This window comes from Aquila chrysaetos, chromosome Z (genome assembly GCF_900496995.4).
Source record: "Aquila chrysaetos chrysaetos chromosome Z, bAquChr1.4, whole genome shotgun sequence".
NCBI classification, from domain to species: domain Eukaryota; kingdom Metazoa; phylum Chordata; class Aves; order Accipitriformes; family Accipitridae; genus Aquila; species Aquila chrysaetos.
Genome location: NC_044030.1, coordinates 1,966,226 through 1,985,854, shown reverse-complemented (window position 1 = coordinate 1,985,854; position 19,629 = coordinate 1,966,226). Strand labels below are relative to the sequence as shown.

The 19,629-nt window shown below is 36.7% G+C and overlaps 1 protein-coding gene across 7 annotated transcripts in view; it reads right to left on the bottom strand.

Moving 5' to 3' along the window:
- Positions 1-580: 580 nt before the first annotated feature.
- KIAA0825 (KIAA0825 ortholog) overlaps positions 581-19,629 on the bottom strand; it is a 253,319-nt gene continuing 234,270 nt past the window's right edge. For all 7 annotated transcript variants that reach the window (XM_030004909.2, XM_030004910.2, XM_030004907.1 and 4 more), the window contains one exon: positions 581-3,263. In XM_030004909.2, the coding sequence (XP_029860769.1) occupies positions 3,149-3,263 (115 nt within the window). In that variant the 3' untranslated portion in view covers positions 581-3,148. The remainder of the gene's footprint in view (positions 3,264-19,629) is intronic.

The following is a 19,629-nucleotide window of genomic DNA, read 5'->3' as shown; positions in this document are numbered from 1 at the left end:
AACTACCATTCAAAAGTAGCAAGATGTTAAGATTTGGAGCACTCTGAACTGGATGCTAAACTAATGTGATTAGAGATACTCCATGCCATGAACTCTCCCATTTAAGCCTGTTTCGTAAAAAGGACTAAGCATACTAAAATGTTAAATGAGGATTAGATGTAAGCATTAATGATAATGCATAGTTGCCTAGTTCGTGCTATCTGATCCAAGTAATTTCTTTAAATATAATAATTTCCTTTTAAGCTAACTCAGCTGAGCCAATGAGGCCAGGTTTTGCCCATTCAGAAGGGTCTGTTGTACACAACAGACCTTAATCCTTATTTTTGACTACCTTCCCAGGAGCAGTTAACATGGTCAGATTGCAGTGGTCATGCAACACAGGGCCCACTCAGCAGCCAGCAAATCTGGCTCCTGTCGCCTTTATTTATTGAGGCTAAATGTAAATGTGAGACATTCTTGGATCAACAAGTAGTGACAAAGAGCCAGGACATAAAATACGAAAGCAAAACATTGCAGCTTTATGAACCCATCAGTCTCCAAAATGAAATTAATCTTAAGTCAATTTTAGAATCAGCAGTGCTTTTTTAAGGATATAGAACTATTGTTTTATTAAGAAAAGGCAAAGAAAGCAGCAATCTCTTACACAAGTACTCCTAATCTTACACACCTTAAAATGTAAAAATGATCAGCTCTTTCAAGCATCGTTTAAGGGTTTAAGTTTAAAGTAAGCAGTCTTGATAAATTAATGGTATGTTATTTAGCAATCTTAGTTATACAACTCTTATCATTGCTGTAATTTTATTGAAACAACCTGAATGTTGCAAAAATATCGATTCAGCATAAGTGATGTTGCCAAGATGATGTTTCTTTTATACCCTGAAAAGGTCAGTTAATAGGATCACTACATTGCCAACAAACCAAGCCCTGTTATTTGTCAGTGAGGATTGAGGGACAAGTTCAATTTCAGACACACATTAGCTTGCATTCAGATACTCTAAAAGATGTATATATAGAGGGAGAGAGGTTTGGATAAGAAAAACATCCAAATAAAATATTGTGCAAAGGTTCAGCTTTTATTTACGCTAGTTATTCTGTCTTGTCAGCTCCACATTGGTAAAGATTATAAATATACTCTTGCTAAGAAAGACAAAATTGTCCTAGTGCTACCCAGTGGGTTACTGCTGAATTGCTTTGGCGGGGAGAGAAGGGAGGAAGGGGCATAAAGAATTTTTTTTTAAATTTTTACCAGAACCAGGTGTGTTGTGAATTTAAAGGATAATAACCAGTTTGGAATAACTCCCCATATGGGCATTCCCATTTCAGAGTAAGTGAGGGGTTTTATTCTGGGTTAGTTTATTTCACTTGCAAAGTTTATTCTATTCAGACTAAGTGTTTCCCGGAAGGGGAGCTTTTTCACAAAAAGTATTTCAGTCAGTTTTACTACATAGACAGAAATTCACTTTATGTGACTATACAAAAAGTTAATTATGTACAATAGAATTTGATAAAATAGGAAAGAATATTCTAAACTCCAGCTTCCATGTGCAGGAACACATTATTAGTATGGCTTGAAGCATGTGTGCCTCATTTGTCAGAATACCGTACCTGCCATCATGGGCAATCCCTGTAGCCATGTTTTAAGCCTTAAGACCACAACTGATCTTCAAAGGTGAAATACAGAGCAAAGAAAAATTGTTTTTACACTTCATCACTTCTTTATGATCTGAAATGACTATGTCAGCAGCAGAGGAAAAAGTCTATTTTATTCTTTAAATAATATTTTTAGCATTTTTGAAGCACCAGTGCCTCACAGCCCTCTTGTTGATGCAGTGTTGTAACAAGATCTTTGGAGATTTGTAAGATGCAGTGGTCCCCAATTTCGTTTTAAATGGTCTGATATTTTATATGCACAACAAAAAACCCCAGCAATTAAGAGCAGGAAAAACTGCATTTCAGATTAGATGCTACAGCAGCATTAGCCTTATGGTTACTCATGATGCTGCTGAAGTTTTTAGGAAAAAAGGTGCCTTCCTCCTATTCAGGTGGTTTGAGTTATGTCCGTAATAGCATCTGTGAGAAGATGTGGTGGGAACAGGAATAGCTGCAGCTCAGATTGCAGCCTTAGCAAGATCTTGCTAGGGTCCTTCATCAGGCAGAGGAAATAGTTCCCTTGGACTTGTAATGCAAGAAACAAATAGAAAAATGATGGATTTCTGTAGAGCTGAAGAAATATTAACCACACCGTCTGTATAAAAAACATTGTCACAATAGCCACCTAACTCAGCTATTTTTAGTCTTTACTGAAAAGAAAAACATTTAATATATCAAAAATCTGAATATCAGACAGCACTTATTTTGAAAATGAAATTTTACTATATTTATCAGAAATATATATCGCATTATCATTTTCTCAGTTCACTGTTAAGATAGTCCTTTGAGCACTGCCTGTGAATAATTCCTTTAAATAAAAAGATGCTTCTCAAAACTTTACAAGCTGTCAACAAGTTTCTCTATAATGCATCTTTTAAGGTATAACATACACTGGATGTTAAGTTAGGATTTGTGAGGGCAATAAGGTGATGCAGTTTTGCTTGGGAATAATGGCCAGGCATACTCATCCTGGGGCAACTCACAAAGGACTGCAGACCTATGGCCTATACCTGTCCTTTTTCATACATTTTGGGTGATTTAATGGCAGGACTAACTAGAACACAAGCGCCAAGAGAGAGTAAAGGTCCTTGAGCAACACTAACTGGGGGCAGGCTGACTCTGACTCCAAAATGGTCGATGGAAGCATAGCACGGGTGTTTGCTTAGCATGTGTCCAAAGCTGCATTATTTTCAGAGTGAGTTTTATGCTTCTAAAACAGTCTTAGTTTGTCATTCAGGTTTATGCCTCCGCAGTATCGAGATACACCTTCCTTGTTTTGTGACACTGACATTTTCATATACTGTTGCTGGCCTTATGCATGTGTGAACAATTGCTGCCTGGATGGGGTGACTAGACAATAACGGGAACATTCTTTAGTTTAAAACTCCTACTCAAGATATATATTCCTGAGCTTTCTAGTCCTGTCAGTTATAACTAAGCCATTAAGTTAATCATGTTGAATTCAGAAAAAGGTGCTACCCGAAACCTGTCAAAGTAATTATTCTTCTTTATCCTCTGCGGTAGGAGTGCTCTGTGTCAAATAAACATTTTTTAAGTGTTCCACCATAACTTTCTCCTCATCTTCAAGATCTGCACCTTCTTTCATCTCCCACCTGAAAGAAAAAGAACTTTTTATTAATTTTTTAATGTATTTTAGACAATACAAGAACAAACAAGAACAAACAAGTCAATAAAAAACTCATCACTATCAATTCATTGCCGCCCCCCCCCCCCCCCCCCCCCGACCCGGGGGTTACACCAGTTGAGATTACTGAATGATACAAAATAAAACCCCCGAAAATCTTGCCCTGCACAACTGCCATGGCCATGATGCAATTGACACAAATTGTAAAAACTACCACAAAATCTTACTTATATTTATTGTGATAGTACTTTCTTTTCCTGTTTTCTATCACACATGTTGGTAGAGGTGGAAGCCTTGTACAACTAGCAGAGAAAAAGTGGGAGACGTAACAAGTGTTTTGGAAGGTAAGCTGATGCTCTCAACGCTTTGTAAGTTTGCAGCAGAAATTCAAACACGCACATGTTATCCAACCCAAATATTTATTGTGAATGGTCATCATTCCCTTGCAGTGACAATACTATATTATAAAATACCACAAAACTGACTGACTCTTTGTTTCTTTCACCATCAGGTACACCTGTCACACCAAGAAATAAACAACGTATCAGATTCTTCCCCTTCTCCATGTGAATACTCAATTTTAGTTTAGGATAAAGTCCTAATACCATTAAAACTGAAAAAGTAAAAGAATATGAAGATTATTTTGCTTTTCTTTAGTAGTTAATTAAATACAGAGTCACACAGTATTCCCTTGCAGGAAATCAGGATAATAAATGCAGAAATAATGCTGATACATAGTCAGCTCAACTTTGTATCCCTCTAATTATGCCTACATAATGCTCAGTAATGTGCCTCTATCTCTTTTACAAATTTGGGGATATTTAAGAGTTTGATATCTCTTTAATATTAATCTCTTTCGATTCTAAGTAGAAAATAAAGTGTAGTCTCCCAGTTCAGACCAGCTGAAGACAAAAGGTAAAGCATGAATACTGAATACAGAAATCATATTTTCAAGTACTAAATCCAGTAGATTATACATGAGCCAGAAGATGATCCTGTAAAGTAGGAGACATGTAGAGGAGCAGCAGAACAAGACTGCTTTTAGGAAACTAATGTCAGGAGCAATACTTTAATCCTGTCCCTACACTTGTTAGTCCTCATTCAGACTGCAAAAACCAGAAGCCATATACAAGTTTAGACTGGTGAATAAATCACATATCATACAGAATGGTGGGAAGAGTGTATTGCATTCATCGTATTTGCAGGAAGAGGACAATCATTATTGGCAATTGTCCTGGTTTCAGCTGGGATAGAGTTAACTGTCTTCCTAGTAGCTGGTACGGTGCTATGTTTTGAGTTCAGTATGAGAAGAATGTCGATAACACACTGATGTTTTCAGTTGCTGCTAGTAGTGTTTAGAGTAATGTCAAGGATTTTTCAGCTTCTCATGCCCAGCCAGCGAGAAAGCTGGAGGGGCACAAGAAGTTGGCACAGGACACAGCCAGGGCACCTGACCCAAACTGGCCAAAGGGGTATTCCATACCGTGTGACGTCATGCCCAGTATATAAACTGGGGCGAGCGGGGGCAGGGGAATCTCTGCTTGGGGACTAACTGGCGTCTATTGGCAGGTGGTGAGCAGTTGCACTGTGCATCATTTGTATATTCCAATTCTTTTATTATTACTGCTGTCATTTTATTAGTGTTATCGTTATCATTATTAGTTTCTTCTTTTCTGTTCTATTAAACCGTTCTTATCCCAACCCACGAGTTTTACTTCTTTTCCCGATTTTCTCCCCCATCCCACTGGGGGGGGGGGGGGCGGTGAGTGAGCGGCTGCGTGGTGCTTAGTTGCTGGCTGCGGTTAAACCACGACAGCAATAGAGCATGGTGTGCACTTTTTGTAACTGAATTTAAAAGCTTACTAAAACCGGAAAAATAACAAGTGCTTTGTAGTACAATCTAATCGTTAAAATACAGTTAGGAAAAATATATTGAATGAAAATGTATAAATTAGCATATATCCATCATACCTTTACCTTAAAAACTGAATCTGACAACCCACATTACTGCCTGGAGTGAAGTATCAGAGCAAGCAAAGCATACTGTCAATAAAATTGTAAACACTCTATGTCCACGATCAAAGTTTTGCAATAATTAACTTCCTATTACTCCACCCCTATATGACTACTCTCATACTTACCCTTATCTGAATATTAACATTAGGTACAATTAATTGCTATTATGTCTGTCTGCTTCATTCCCTGGTTTATGGTATGTTTGTAAAATCTGCCTATATGAGCCCTCAGCACAGTTACTTTTGCAAGCATCTCAGGTGAACGCTGTTAAACAGGATGACTGGTTTCCCTTTTTCCTTTTGCTAATGTACCAAGGAGCCTCTTCAAACCTAGGAAGAAGTCGTGCAAGCCTTAATTTGAATTTATGGTCCTCAGAGTCATTCCAAAACACCACTTTGCCAGTTGAATTGATTAATTTTAATTAATTTGATTTGTTGCACATTTTTAAGTAGAGGAGCTGTTTGCTTAGAAGGACGACAACTGAAAATGCTAAATGGAATACATTCAAAACAGTTATAGCTGGAGGTATAACACAGAAATCTAGCAGTCTTGGCTAATGGAAGCTTAACAATAAATCAGCAGATTCCTTTTAAAGATAGTGACTTCATACTTGTCAGCACATTTCATTGAATTTTAAACATTAGTGTTGGTAAAAATCTTCAATGTCATCCAGTTTGGACATTCTTTAGTGTTCACTTTATAACAAGTTATTACTAATACATTACATTATCATTTTATCAAAAAGTAGTCTATTTTTAAAGCATTTAAGCAGGTCCAATGAGGATAAGAATGTCTTCTATGCATTCGCTTAACAGTATCCATGAATTAAAGATCTATGAAATGAGCTTGACAAACACCTGGTCCCTCATCTAATTTAGAAATTTTTCCACTTTTATGCTTAAAGTCTGGGGACAATATTGTTTTTTAAAAGACCGCTGGACAGTAAGCAAGAAGGCCACAACATATCTTTGCTGTTCTAAATGGGATGAGAAATCAGGTGTTTGTGTTCAAGTGAAAAAAGAGTCAACATTTACTATTCAAAAATTTGTCCAAAATGGAACATGTTTTTACTAGCATATCTAAAATGTGTGACAATTGTTTTGACAATAGTAATTGGTACAAATCCAACTAGCCAGTTCAAGTAATGTGAATGCGAATGAAATTACCATCATGAATTACTTTCAAAATGCAAGCTTCATCAGCCCACAGCCAACCTCTGTTGTTTCATATTATTAGTAACGTAGCTCTTAGAGAAAATTTCCAAATACATAGGTGGCATATATTTTATTTCAGTCTAGCTATATCTTGGAAGATTAAATAAAATCAGCATTGCAAAAGGGTACTGGAATTATTTGAACCAGTCCATCATACCAACATCTACATTTTGCTTAGAGTTCATATAACCATAGTAAGATGAGTCTGAGTGTCCAGATAGCCCAACTTTCAGTATATTCATATTTAAGAGAAAGCATATGTTCAGAATAAAACGCCATCACCTTTGTAATCTTTAGGGTAGCATTGCAAGTTTTCAGGCCAATACTACTTGTGTACTTACAGAATTAAACATTTGAAGTATGTTTTCAAAATATGCTGGAATATCAAATAATGTAGATGACATATTGTGTGCACCTGAAGTGAATTGCCTAAAAACTTTTCTCAGTATGCCGTTCTTTTCTGTGTTGCATGTGGCTAATCAAGGTAAAAAAAACCAAAACAACTAGCAGTATATTTTTCAGATAGATACAGCAAAACACGTCAGCACAGATAAATACAGGAATCACTGAAGTTTTCTGCTGGTCAGCCTAGACCTCAGATCATGAGGTCAAAGAGGATAACTAGCGCTGGGAGGGCTTCTGTTTCTCCTCATAAATAAGAGGCAAGAGAGGAAGAAGCCTTGCACATCCACAGGCTAACGAAGTGCAAGGGGAGAAGCATTCCGTGCCCCAGGAAGATCCAGTGATTCCAGCTCAGGGTTCCTCAGCAATGTGTCCATGTGCTATCCTTGCTTATTATTAGCATCAATACATCCATTTATATAAATGGCTATACAGGCCTATGTTTTTTGATACTTTTGTCTCCCCACTATGCTGAATTATAAAAGGTAAAGAAACAGTAAATGTGTTTGCAAAGATGCAGAGAAAAATCTTCTGTGCATCTGTTAAAAAGCATGCTGGACATTTTAGCAGTGCTGGATTTAATACATGGTGATATATTTGCTGCTTTGATTTTCTGTTGCAATATTGCATATATTTTGTAAATTGAGGATATATTCCTATAAAAGCACTTTTTAAAAACTATGATAGGGACTATATATTACATTTAGGTGCTTGTTACAGATCAAAAGGAAGTATATGCTGTTGATACCAAGGCAGTAGTATATTAAATCAGAAATAAAACACACGCAGTAGTATGCATATAGGGACTACCAGAAGTGACACAGATTTTACCTGTAGCAGATTGTCCCATTTTAAGAAGTTTCATTAAGAGTTTACTTTAATAGATGCTCTTTGATTAGTTACTAAGTTTATTACAGTTCATTAGTTAAGTATGTATGTAAAGATTAGAGGGGAAAAATTATGTGAAAAATTACAAGCAGAATAAACATGAACAAAATTGAAATAAAATGTAAGAATACTTTTCAACTCAGATGTATTTTGAACCTTAAAAAATCTCCTTAATTGTGTTATTTGAGAGACTAGCCATGCCCTTTTCTAAAGCTTATACAAAACAATGTCTAAAAAGTGAACAGTTTACAGAAAGGGTCACCCTTATATAATTTCATAGTGGTATGTTATGTATTGCTAATAGCACTTATGTAGTATTTTGATATCTATTGCATTTCTTAATGTCTTGAAAAATGCTACATTACACATAATTCTATGGAAGGAAGAAAAAAAAAGAAACCAATGACACCACTGTTATTTCCTACGGAAAAGCTAATATCTCAGGTCCTCTTCCAGGGAAGTGTTGGCAAATGATGAAACATTAACTATACAACTGTACATTAGATAGCTGAAAATATGCATTTCCATATTGAATAATAGCTAAACTAATAGTTGCTATGTATCAAAAAAATAGCAATGTATTTGATACTGAGCTAAGAAGATGACATAATTCACATCTAATCTAAATCAGACACCATGCCATTCAAACATCCTAACACGGGTAAATATTCAGACTTCAAGCACCGCAAGCTCTTAAGCTTATCTATTTTTAATGTGGTGAATTACCACTGGAAAGCTTTACAGACACACTATTTTCAAGAGGAATTTTGATAAAAACAGTGAGCACAAGTAGAGAAGGTCTTTTTTTGCCAAGTATTATGTAAGAAGGCAAGAGTGGGAAAAGAACACAAAAAAGGTGCTTAAATGTAACTTACATTCCCTTTTATTTTTATGTGATTTAAGAGTCATTTCATGTAATTCACATGAAAATATTTTCCACATTTTCACCTTCAATTTCTTCAATAAACTGTTTTGCTGTTATTGTCAAACTTCTGCCTGGATGCTTTTATTTATAAAAAACACTACAAACTGAAGGAGGCAAAAGAAAGCAACAGTTTGTGCATAAACAACTAATCCGTGCAATTTTGTGAAATTGAGATTAAATTCATCCCATTGTTTAATAGGTGCAGATTTTCTGCAAGGGACTTAACCCTAATATGCACTGCCAGCTGTGGCATATTCTCTTACATTGTGTGCTGCAGCTGCGGAGCCCTCCCAGTTCAGTTGGTCCCGGGGTCCCTTTCTGTTTAAAGAGTATTTTTCATGTGCAAGTACTTCCTGTAGCCTTTTAAACTTGACCAGATGTGAAACCATTAATTGTATTTTCTCCAAAAGAGGTCTTCACACTTGCCCTTACGCTTGCTTCTTGCAGAACATAATTACGATAAATACTATTAGCGGCTTGACGAAGATGAGACTGACCATTTTTTTGCCAGCTGTTGACAGAGAAAGAGGGGGGAGAGTGACAAAGCAGGGATGAAGCACTGACAAGTGTTTTGGTGTTTTGTCTTTGCCTTTTCCAACCTCCACACTAGTTATAAGCCATCATCACACATCCTATTCTCATACCTGTGCAGGACCTTCACTGAATTCAACCACCTTTTGTCGAAACAACTGTTATCCCTTTGTACCAGATTTACTGGCATATTTACACCTGAGATGGAAAATACATGGAGTTCTGTATTTTTGTATAGGTCTTGCGACTTCTTATGATGAATCAATACATTTAAATTTAAATTTGCATGTAAATATTTATTTTAATCCAAAATAAATTTACACATTTAAATGTGTTAGAATACTACCAGTAAAGTCAGTATTGTTCTCTATACTGAGCTGCAATGGGTGGAGAAATCATGCAGTTAAATACAATATAATATCTTGCTACCAGCTCATGGAGGATTTTAATGAATTACCTTTTTGCTTTCTGAAGTTCATGAGAGAGACAGCTGTGGATTAAGCTCTTGCAGGCAGTGAAACAATTGTTTTATCCATGTCTACCATGTTATGCTTCACCATGAGACAAGAAATCTCAGCAGCTGGTATCTTGTTTGCCATTTTTACGAAATAGAAGAATATACATCTCTGTAAGTTTCACTTCATATTTCAGTTGTAAATACACTTTTTTTAACATGAGAAATCATAGAGCATGAAATGCATTTTACATCAATGTTAGACAGCCAGCTAAATCCAATGTTTGTCCATAATCTCAAGTTCTGAAAAATCTTTCAGTTTCTATGTGGGGCAATGTTTTATTTTTCTAATGGTAGTACTAAATTAAAAGGGAAGTCTCTGGTAGTTTAATCAGATTGCATTTGGTTAAAATAATGTTAAAATAATTTATTTAAGACTGTGACTAACATTTTAACTCCTTAAATATTAACTGTTCAAAAAATGTCTGCTTTCAGTCATTTATGTAGTAATCTTCTCAGATTTTTTAATCTCTCTTTAATCCATCTACTAAACACATACTCCCCTGAAGGACATAAAAAAAAAGAGGGGGGTGGGCAGCCATCAAATACAGAACTACTGCACTATTGAACAAGACCCAGAGGAACAATGCAATGCATGTAAAGGTTCTGGTAGTGATATTCACCCTGAAATCACACCAATTGTGACAACATCTCTATATCTACCTAATCCAAAACAGTTCACTTGTCTTTCTTCATCCCAAATAAACAATATCCCCCTGTAGTGGAAAGTTACATTGCTTTCAGGACAATCTATGTGAAAATCAGTGTCCTTCCTCATATTCACAAATAAATAAAACCTGAAAATTTCAATATAATTTTGCCAAATTCCTGTCTCTTACATATACACAAACACCATGAAAAATGCCTTCCCAGAATTTTCCCAATCAATAAAATAAATTCATTTATTTCCTAGAGGATACGGAGGAAGATGCAATGAGAATTATTATTTATGTTTTTAATTATCTATATGCCACAAGAATGGGAGTGAAGGAAAAAAATTAAAGGAAGACACAGCTATAAGGGATCAACAGAGTTATGCTCCTACTTCCAAAGAGCAAACCAAAAGAGACAGTATTTCGAGGTACTGAAGAAATCAGTACGTGGGAAACATTTTGGAAAGTATGTCATGAGAAGAGAAGAGAAGAGAATAGAGCTCTGACTCACAGGTTAACCTGTCCCAGCTATGAAGTTAAGACATTAGAAGGATATTTAAGAAGTTTTGAACTGAAATAGAAACTTCACAAGTGTTGGAATAAAATGATGAAAGACCCTTTTCCAGGGCAAGAACACAGCTACGAAGGATGTTGTCAAGGGCAGCGGAAGGCACACAGCAAAAATTTTAGAAGCTTTCCAGCTGCAATAAGAAAGGAGAGGTAGTATTTACCCAGCCTCCCTGTTACTGGTGTTTGCTATCCCACATCTTTGAAAAATGGTGAATCAAGCCTCACAGACACCAAGCCATGAGTTGCAGACTGCAGGAAAATAGTGCAACAGGGTGAAGCTTTCTCTTAGGTCTTTTTTTAATTTAACCTTTTTCGTTCACAGTTCTAACACAGTAGAAAATTGGGAAGATCCATATCCTCAACATTTCAGTTGGTTCTTTTAAAAAAATCATTAAGGTAAATTTCAATTTTTCAGTGCATTCTTACAACTCTTTCTTAACTGCATAGCTTTAAATTACAGACATTTGAGACAATTAGGCTCATACTGACCCAGCTTTGTTGAAGCTGTCACTGTATCTTATTCTGAAGATAGTCCAGTTTGTTAGGTTTCTGCAGCAGCAGGATGTCTCTTTAATTTTATTTTTAGTTTTGTGAGATTTCTTGTGTTAAACACAACTCGTATACTGCTCCTCTAGGTCCAACACCATTTACATTGCAAAAATGTTGATGTCAAAAAAATGTTGATGTCAAAAAAATGTTAGTGTGTCAAAAAATGGGAAGATGCTCTTAATAAAGGGTTGCTGATTGTTTCCAACTTGGGTGAGAAAACATATATATGTGTATGCATATATGTATATGTATGACACTTCTGATTAATTAATGATAACAATACAGATTGGTAGAGAAGAGGGAATGTACTAAACAATTAACAGAAGACTAATTATACACTTCTGAGAGTGGCAAGCTGTCAGTAGATGAATGCAACTAGAGTGAAATGAAACCAGAAGTTTCAGGCACTGAGATACTTACTCTCAAGAGCAACCTGGGATTTTAGTTCGCATAAAACTGAAAGTAAGAGCATTATATATTTAAATCCAATGTGAAAGCATTTGGTTTTGATGTTTTATAAGTAAATTACGTAAGTTTTTATTCAAAATAATATTTCAATATGGAATGTGGGTGGTTGGGTTTTTTTCACAAATTTTTTTTTGTAACCCAAACTGATATTTTCAGATTTTCAAGGAACCAAGTATGTGTAAAGTATTTTATCTTTAAAACAAAGCATTTTGATTTTTTGCTGTTGCCTTTTAAATAATTTAAACAAAAAAACCCCAAACCCTAATAACAATAATTTATACAGCTTCAGTTTGCTGGACTTGTGCCTTTCTCAGATTGGGACCAAAACACATTGTCTCTTACTTTAACTGGTTAGAATCTTAAACAAAGTTTATTCACAAAAGATAATTTCTTACAATGACATTCACAGAAATAATTGTGCTAAGCTCACATGTGCTTATTGCCTGCAGATTGTATCCTGTCCCCATTCTTTTCTTTTTTTAGACTATCCCAAAAACCTCTAGTGCGTGCATGAAGTTGCTTAGCTGACTCTCTGAATTAAGAACGCTGTGTGCTTGATTGTGCAAATGCATATAATATTTCAAATACATATGCATATAGCATACCTATATATAACTATATATATACATACATATATACATAGACTCATGCAAATAACAGAGTAATGATGCAGGCATTCAAGAGGGCAGATTTTATGGAAGAATGGGATCAATTACACTATGTCTAAGCTAAGTGCTTGGAGGTGAATATGCAAAGGATTTCATATTTTCAATCATTTTAAATAACTTAGTAATCGTCACAAGAGCTGAATTTAATTATTTTGAACATGAATATAATTTTTCAAGAAAATCAAGAGGCCCAAATTCACAAAAAGAAGTATCTTACGATCACAGCGCTGGCAACACTTCCATTTCATAAATGTAAGTTTTACCCCCATATGATTACATGGTAGAGCTTAGGAACCAAAAATGCATCTACTAAAAATATCCTGCCCTTCAGATCGTGCACTACTTGTTCCCTCTCTTCACCCTTCCCCTTTTTATTTCAATTTACAAAGGCTTTCCATAATGAATGTTGAAAACCCAATGTAAATACTTTAAAGGATTAAGCTTTCAAATGTGGTTACTGTGGCATATGTATGTTCTGTAAATACAAACACAAGATATATCTGCTGAGAAATTGTATTTGATAATTTGACAGCTTTGTGGCTTAGGAATATAAAAAATTCATATTTTGTCAACAAGAAACTTCCTCCATTTGTTAAGAAGGGGCTACTATGATGGCATAGAAAGATGACTATTTTGAAAACACAGGTTATTATGGGAGTAATATAATCCCCTACTTTTCTTAATGCATTGATTTTTAAAAAAATATTCATTTTCTTTCTTTTAGAAGAATTCCACTCAGTTCATAACTTGCAGAAAAAATGTGCATCCTAAGCAGAACATTTAGGGAAGCCAGGAAGCTGAATTTTATTGGTACCAAATGTTTTTATTAAAATTTGAGCAAACAACGGGCTGCTGAAAAAAAATCTTATGTCCTTTCACGTTCTTACTAAATGAAAAACCACTCCTGCCTGCGCTGCGGCCAGAATCCCCCAGTCTCCTGTGAGGATCAGGCATGCCCCATCCTTGCGTTTCGTAGGTTGGTGTTCATCTAGAGCGGGGCCACCTGGAGCAGGTTGCTCAGTGCCATGTCCTCTTGGAGTATCTCCAAGGACAGGGACTCTATTACTTCCTTGGGCAACCTGGTCCAGGGTTTGATCACCTTTGGAGTGGAGAAGTTTTTTTTCTTACGATTAGACAGAATTTTCTGCATTCCTGTTGTGCCCATTGCGTCTAGTCCTGCCACTGGTCTCCAGTGAGAAGAGACCATCATCTTTACTCCCTCCATCAGGTGTCCATACCCATGGATAAGGTCCCCCTGAGCCTTCTCTTCTCCAGGCTGAGCAGTCCCAGCTCTCTCAGCCTCTCCTCATTTCATCGCTGTTTCACAGTACCATGTGGAGCTACCCCAGATGGCACACAAACACCACATCTCCTTCACACCTATAGAAATCCTAGCAAGCAGCCTTACCAAAGGAAACATTAGCCCCATCATTAGTGCTGTCCCATATGGCACAGTTGTCCTTCCTCATGCATGCTGCAGCTGCATCTAGCTCTGACTACTACGTGTTCGTGTAACTAAAGATGGTATCGTAGGATATTTCTACATGGCACGACAGAGTGTTGTAGATAAATGCCAGCGACAGCACTGAACGGGCGGCTCCCCGTTCTGCGAGCGGTGCGGTTACGTTCGCGTGGTACTGGCTCAAGTGAAGGAGGCCATACCTGCGCTGATGAGGGCAGGCTTTATGTGACCCTAATTTTGGCATTTTACACGTTCTTAACCTTCAGCTTGCAATTTGAATAATCTTTGAAGATAGTACATTTATACACTATCTTAAAAGTAGAGTGCCTTATGGAAAATGCTGACAACAGTCCAACACAGAATATCACAAGATGGTACACAAGCAAAACCACATTACAGGGAATATAATCCCAATACCACAGACAAGTAAAATAATTATCTTTTCTGCGTATTAAGAAGACACCTACGTATGTTTCCGGCTGCCACCAGAATGTACCTATTTCACTCCTGGCAGGTATATTTCCTGGCGTGACTGTATGCTTCTCAGTCGGGCTCCCTGGGAAAGTGTAGTCAATGAGGGACATGTCCCAGCCTCGGTGGCATGGGAGATGGCGTTCCCTGGGTGTCCTGGCCTCCTGCCCAGCTCACAGCTTTGGTAGGGGAAAATTCCCTCGTTCAGAGAGCAGCGGTCATAGTTCTTCTGCCATGTGTCAAATGCTCCTACTAGTGAACGAAAGCTCCTTTAACTTCCCAAGGCTTTGGGCGAGCCCGTGGGAACAACGTCTAACCACTTCACAGGAGTCACTTGTACCCTGAGAAAAGGAAGGACGTTGCCTTTACATTACTTTGTCCATGCAAACTTGTCCCTGTGTAGAAAAATTAGAATTATTATAACTTTTGTACTAGCTGAAATACTGAAGTGAACCAGCCAAAATCAGGTATCTGTACTGCACACCAGGACTTCATTTCCCTGTCTGACACTCGCAGGGTAAATATGGTCCCTCCAATAAAAAGCAGCATGTGAGTAGTGCCTGTATGTCTTTTCCTATAGAAAATAGATATCTAGTATAATAAAATGTCAAATCATTTTTTTCAGCTCTGAAGTACATTTTTGAAAGGCAACTGTATGGAAACTGTGCACTAAACAGCATGACCATTAATGGCTAATACTCAGTCAGTATTTAATTCTTTAATGGTAAAGATTGGGAAAGAATATGCCAAAAATAAAGTAAGAGACGGAAAGGCCAGGATAAATTGGCTGGTTTCCATTGTTAGATACAAAAAAATTGAATTCAACAAGCCCAGAAGCCTAGCAGCTGCTTCTTATTTTATTTTCAAAACTTAGCAACTGGTTGTATAACCCTGTCTCACTCTCCCTGAGGATTACTGGGGCCAGACTGAAAATGCAACAACCAATTGATGCAGAGATACCATCTCAAAGAAGAATAAAATAATCTGTAGATAAAAATCTACATAGCCTAACAAATCAATTTCAGACTAGGAAACAGGTGAATAAACAAATACAGAGGAAGAGATGAAGATACATAAACAGGATCTCTGTCCACAGTATGCTTCACTGTTAGTCATTTAGGTCTTTCACTGCTGTATTGCAACCCTTTACAGAAAGGTTCACACAAAATAATAAATAAATAATTTGTTTATGTTTGGAACTGAAAAACTAGTAATTTTCCCCAGTTCATTCCATGCAAGATAATATTGCCTATATCACTGTAGCTAACATTTACCTCCAGAAATGAGAAAGCCACAAATACTAAGAAGAGAAAGGCAAGTGAAAAGAGGACTGAAAATATTGGAAATCACTCATGCAGACCAACATCTTGCAACCAAGGTAAGCAGAGAGCTAGAAGAAATTCCCCAAGAGCTGTCCTGAATAAATTGGTGAAGAGCTTTGCTTTTTCTGCTTAGCTCAGGTCCACTCCTTAAACTGTTGTTAACTGGAAGAAGTTGAATAAACAAAGGCAAATTTCATCTGTTTCTGACCCATTACAAAGACTGGTGACTCTACAGAACAGCATGCTGAGCTCTGGTACGTAAAACCGATCCTGAGGAAAGTATCTATAAAAAGTTAACCCCATAAAGCTGTGTATTAAATACATTTTAAAATCATGTTGATTAATTAATTTACTCAACATGCATACACATGGAAATCTTTTAACTGTAAATAATGTTTACTACATTTCAAGATACATATTTAGAACAGTTGCTAAATAGAGGGTTGATTAAACAGAAATACTACATGGTGAAATGTCTTAATATATCTCATATTTACTGTAGCTTTTTTCCACTGCTCCATTCTTTGGAAAGTTAAATACTACTGTGCAAATATTGTTTTAAAGATTATGAGGCTCTAGTTTTTAAATTCATCCCGTAGAATAATTGAAATTATAATATTGGCTTTACTAATGCAAGCGGTGATTGAGGAATTTTCCTCTACTTAATATAAATACTAAAGGAATTGGCCTATTACATTATTTTTCATTAATCTGTTAGTGTTGCATTAGTCAAAACCCTGTGGTAGAAAACGAAAAAAACCAAACATGAATATAATATGATAAAACTGAAATGATCTGAGCACAATATATCTAATATAAATTTTGTATGTCCTCCAGTGAAGATTTAATTAATTGTCTAACAGGCTAGTGAGAATAACATTTGGCAAATTACTTGCCAAACTCTCTTCTGGCATTGTTTTGTAGGGTGCATAAGCTAAGGATGGTATTATTCAAGAGGAAAAGCAAAAAGGCAGTTTTACAACTTGTTGTGTAAGATATGTATGATGTCAGGAGTGGAAGTCACAGCGCAGGGCGGAGACGGATGAAGAAAAAGACATGTAAGAAAACAGTAACACCATGCAAATACTTGGTTGAGACATGTAGATTCAATTGAACTGCACAGGTTTGTTGTTGCTGTCATCTAAATGATATTTATTCCCACTGATTGTTGGAACCGGGAACTTGCTTGGGATTACGTGCATATATCTGCAACCAGGAAACTCACGAAGACATATGTTCGCAACTTTTACTGACGCAGAAAACACCAATTTGGTGAACATTTTTTATGGATCTGTACCCGCTTTTACATCATTTCCAAAAGGAAAACACATTTCAAAGCTAGAAATCAAGAAAATACCTTCACACAGTTTAACAGGTTGGCCTTTGCCAGCCAGGACCAGGGCTTACATCCCTACTCCGCCGCCTTGGTCAGGGAGGTGGGGAGATGAGGGAAGACGTGCAGCACTCTCTCCGGCTGCAATACAGCGATTCAGTGAGGATTTTTTTAATTCCTTCACACAGGAGAAAGAAAGTGTCGCTGTGGGACAGTCTGTATCTTTCTAATTCAAATGACTCACAGGAGACATGCGAGAGTGACAGAGGAAGGGTCTCCCATGTACCGGTGAAATCCCCACCTGCCAGGCTCCTGGCTTTGTGTCTCTTCGTGATGAACTTTAAAAGGTTTGGATTTCATCTTGATGCGGGATGGGAACAGTTTCTAAATCTCAGAAATCTTCTCATGACAGGAGTATAATTTCCTCTCCTTTATCTGCCAAGTATACCGAAATCAAGCCGGTATCACATACGAAGATTTGGAAGATGCCCAAAAAAGCAGATACAGGTGGAGCCTACAGTATCTGGCAAAATGCCTATCAATTAATGCCATTTTCAGCATTTGAAACAGGAATCTGTAGCCTATTAACTTCTCTGCAGCTGCTTACACATTTTCAGAGAACATGACGCTAAGCAACAGTGTTTGATCAACCATGGTTAGGATAGATCTGAAGTAGCAAAGAGTTAAAAAAATGTAATAATTCATTGCTGTATTTGAACTCCTGGTAATGCACTTTTTATTTTTAAAAATCAGAAATCAGCACAAAGTTCAGTGCTTTCAGAAAAAGAATAATTCCTGCATAAAGAGCTGCCAAAGAAATAAAAAAATGATGGATATTACAATAAATGAGACCAGGAAGCCAAAGTTAGTGCAATGTTTCTCTCTTTTTTGAAATTCTAATTCTCTCTATATTTCTGCTCAAGGCAAACAGCATTCTTACTACATATTTGTGGAGCACCATGTGAACTTTATTCTAGGATAAAATATTAAAATAATAAATTGTTGAAAATATATTGAAATGGTTTTAATTATTCAGTATTTTTAATAAGAATGATAGATTTAGAAGTTACGAAGAGCCTTAGGATCATTAAACTGACAGTGTCTGTGGCAGCTGGCACTTGCAATGTCTATTTCATCCTAAGCAGTAGTTTTTTCTGTTTCTGAAGTATCTGAAGCAGCCACAGAAATGGCTGAAACCATGAAGATAGAAGTGGGCACCATGTAAAAATATGCTTTTTCTGTCCACTTACAACATTTTTTAGTGACTGAGCCACTTCAGAGGAAGAGATGAAGTGCTTGTAATGGCTACGTTAAGATTTTTATGAGCGTAAGAACCTTTGAGAGGTCAAGCACAAAATGACTACAGGCCTGGCTCATTTTTATCTTGTGCTCATACAAATTGTAGTTAAGTAAATGCCACACCTACTTCTTTTACCTTACAGAGTCACTGACCACCAATCTTTTTACATCCCTATTCTGCTTCTCAGATGCATGCACACTAGCGCGTCAGTGTTTAAAACCAACTGCAGTACTGCAGAAAACAGACAAACCTATTCTCCTGTCAAAAAGACTCTGACCTCTCTCTTACAGAAGATGAATAATAAGAACAAAGGGTATTTGTGCAGAATTTTATTCTCTGCCTTGAAATTTCTTTTCACTGTAAAGCTGCACACCCTAAAATCCACATAGAAAATTTATTAGAAGACCAGGAGATATAGGTATCATGGAAGAGATTAAAACTGGGCAAGTATCTGTAGAAAAAAATACGATGGAGTCTGTGTAAAATGCCTTTAAATAGTTTCATAAAATTGACAACATGTCAAAACAGAAGAGGCAAGGTTTACGTATGGTGTAAGTTTTGCCCATGTTTGTGCCAACCACAGATAAGCTCCTCTCCCCCTCACATCCACGACTACTGCTGTAAATTCTGTGACTCGGACTGGTAGCTGTGAGAAGCCAAAATGGAAATGACAGCATCAGTGACACTGCAAAATGGGAAAAACGAAAAGGCAGAAACATGGAAACAGACACACTTAAGCAGTTCCCTTCTTTTTGGCAAAGCTGCTACATTTGCAAGCAGAGCTATCTTGAAAAATTTATAAACTAGGAATATTTACACTTGCAGAGAAACAAGGTGCAACTACTCCCTGCACAATATCGCACCCCTAGTGAAAGATAAGGGGATTTCCTTGTGGAATCTATTCAATAGACAGACCTCCCAAGACTAGGCTATTACTGGGATAAGTAAGTGCTTGGTAAGTAATTGAAATATTGTAAAAGTTGGACTGGCTCAAAGGTCAGCATTATATCTGAAGATAAAGTAAAGGTTTAATAAGTAAAAGAATCAC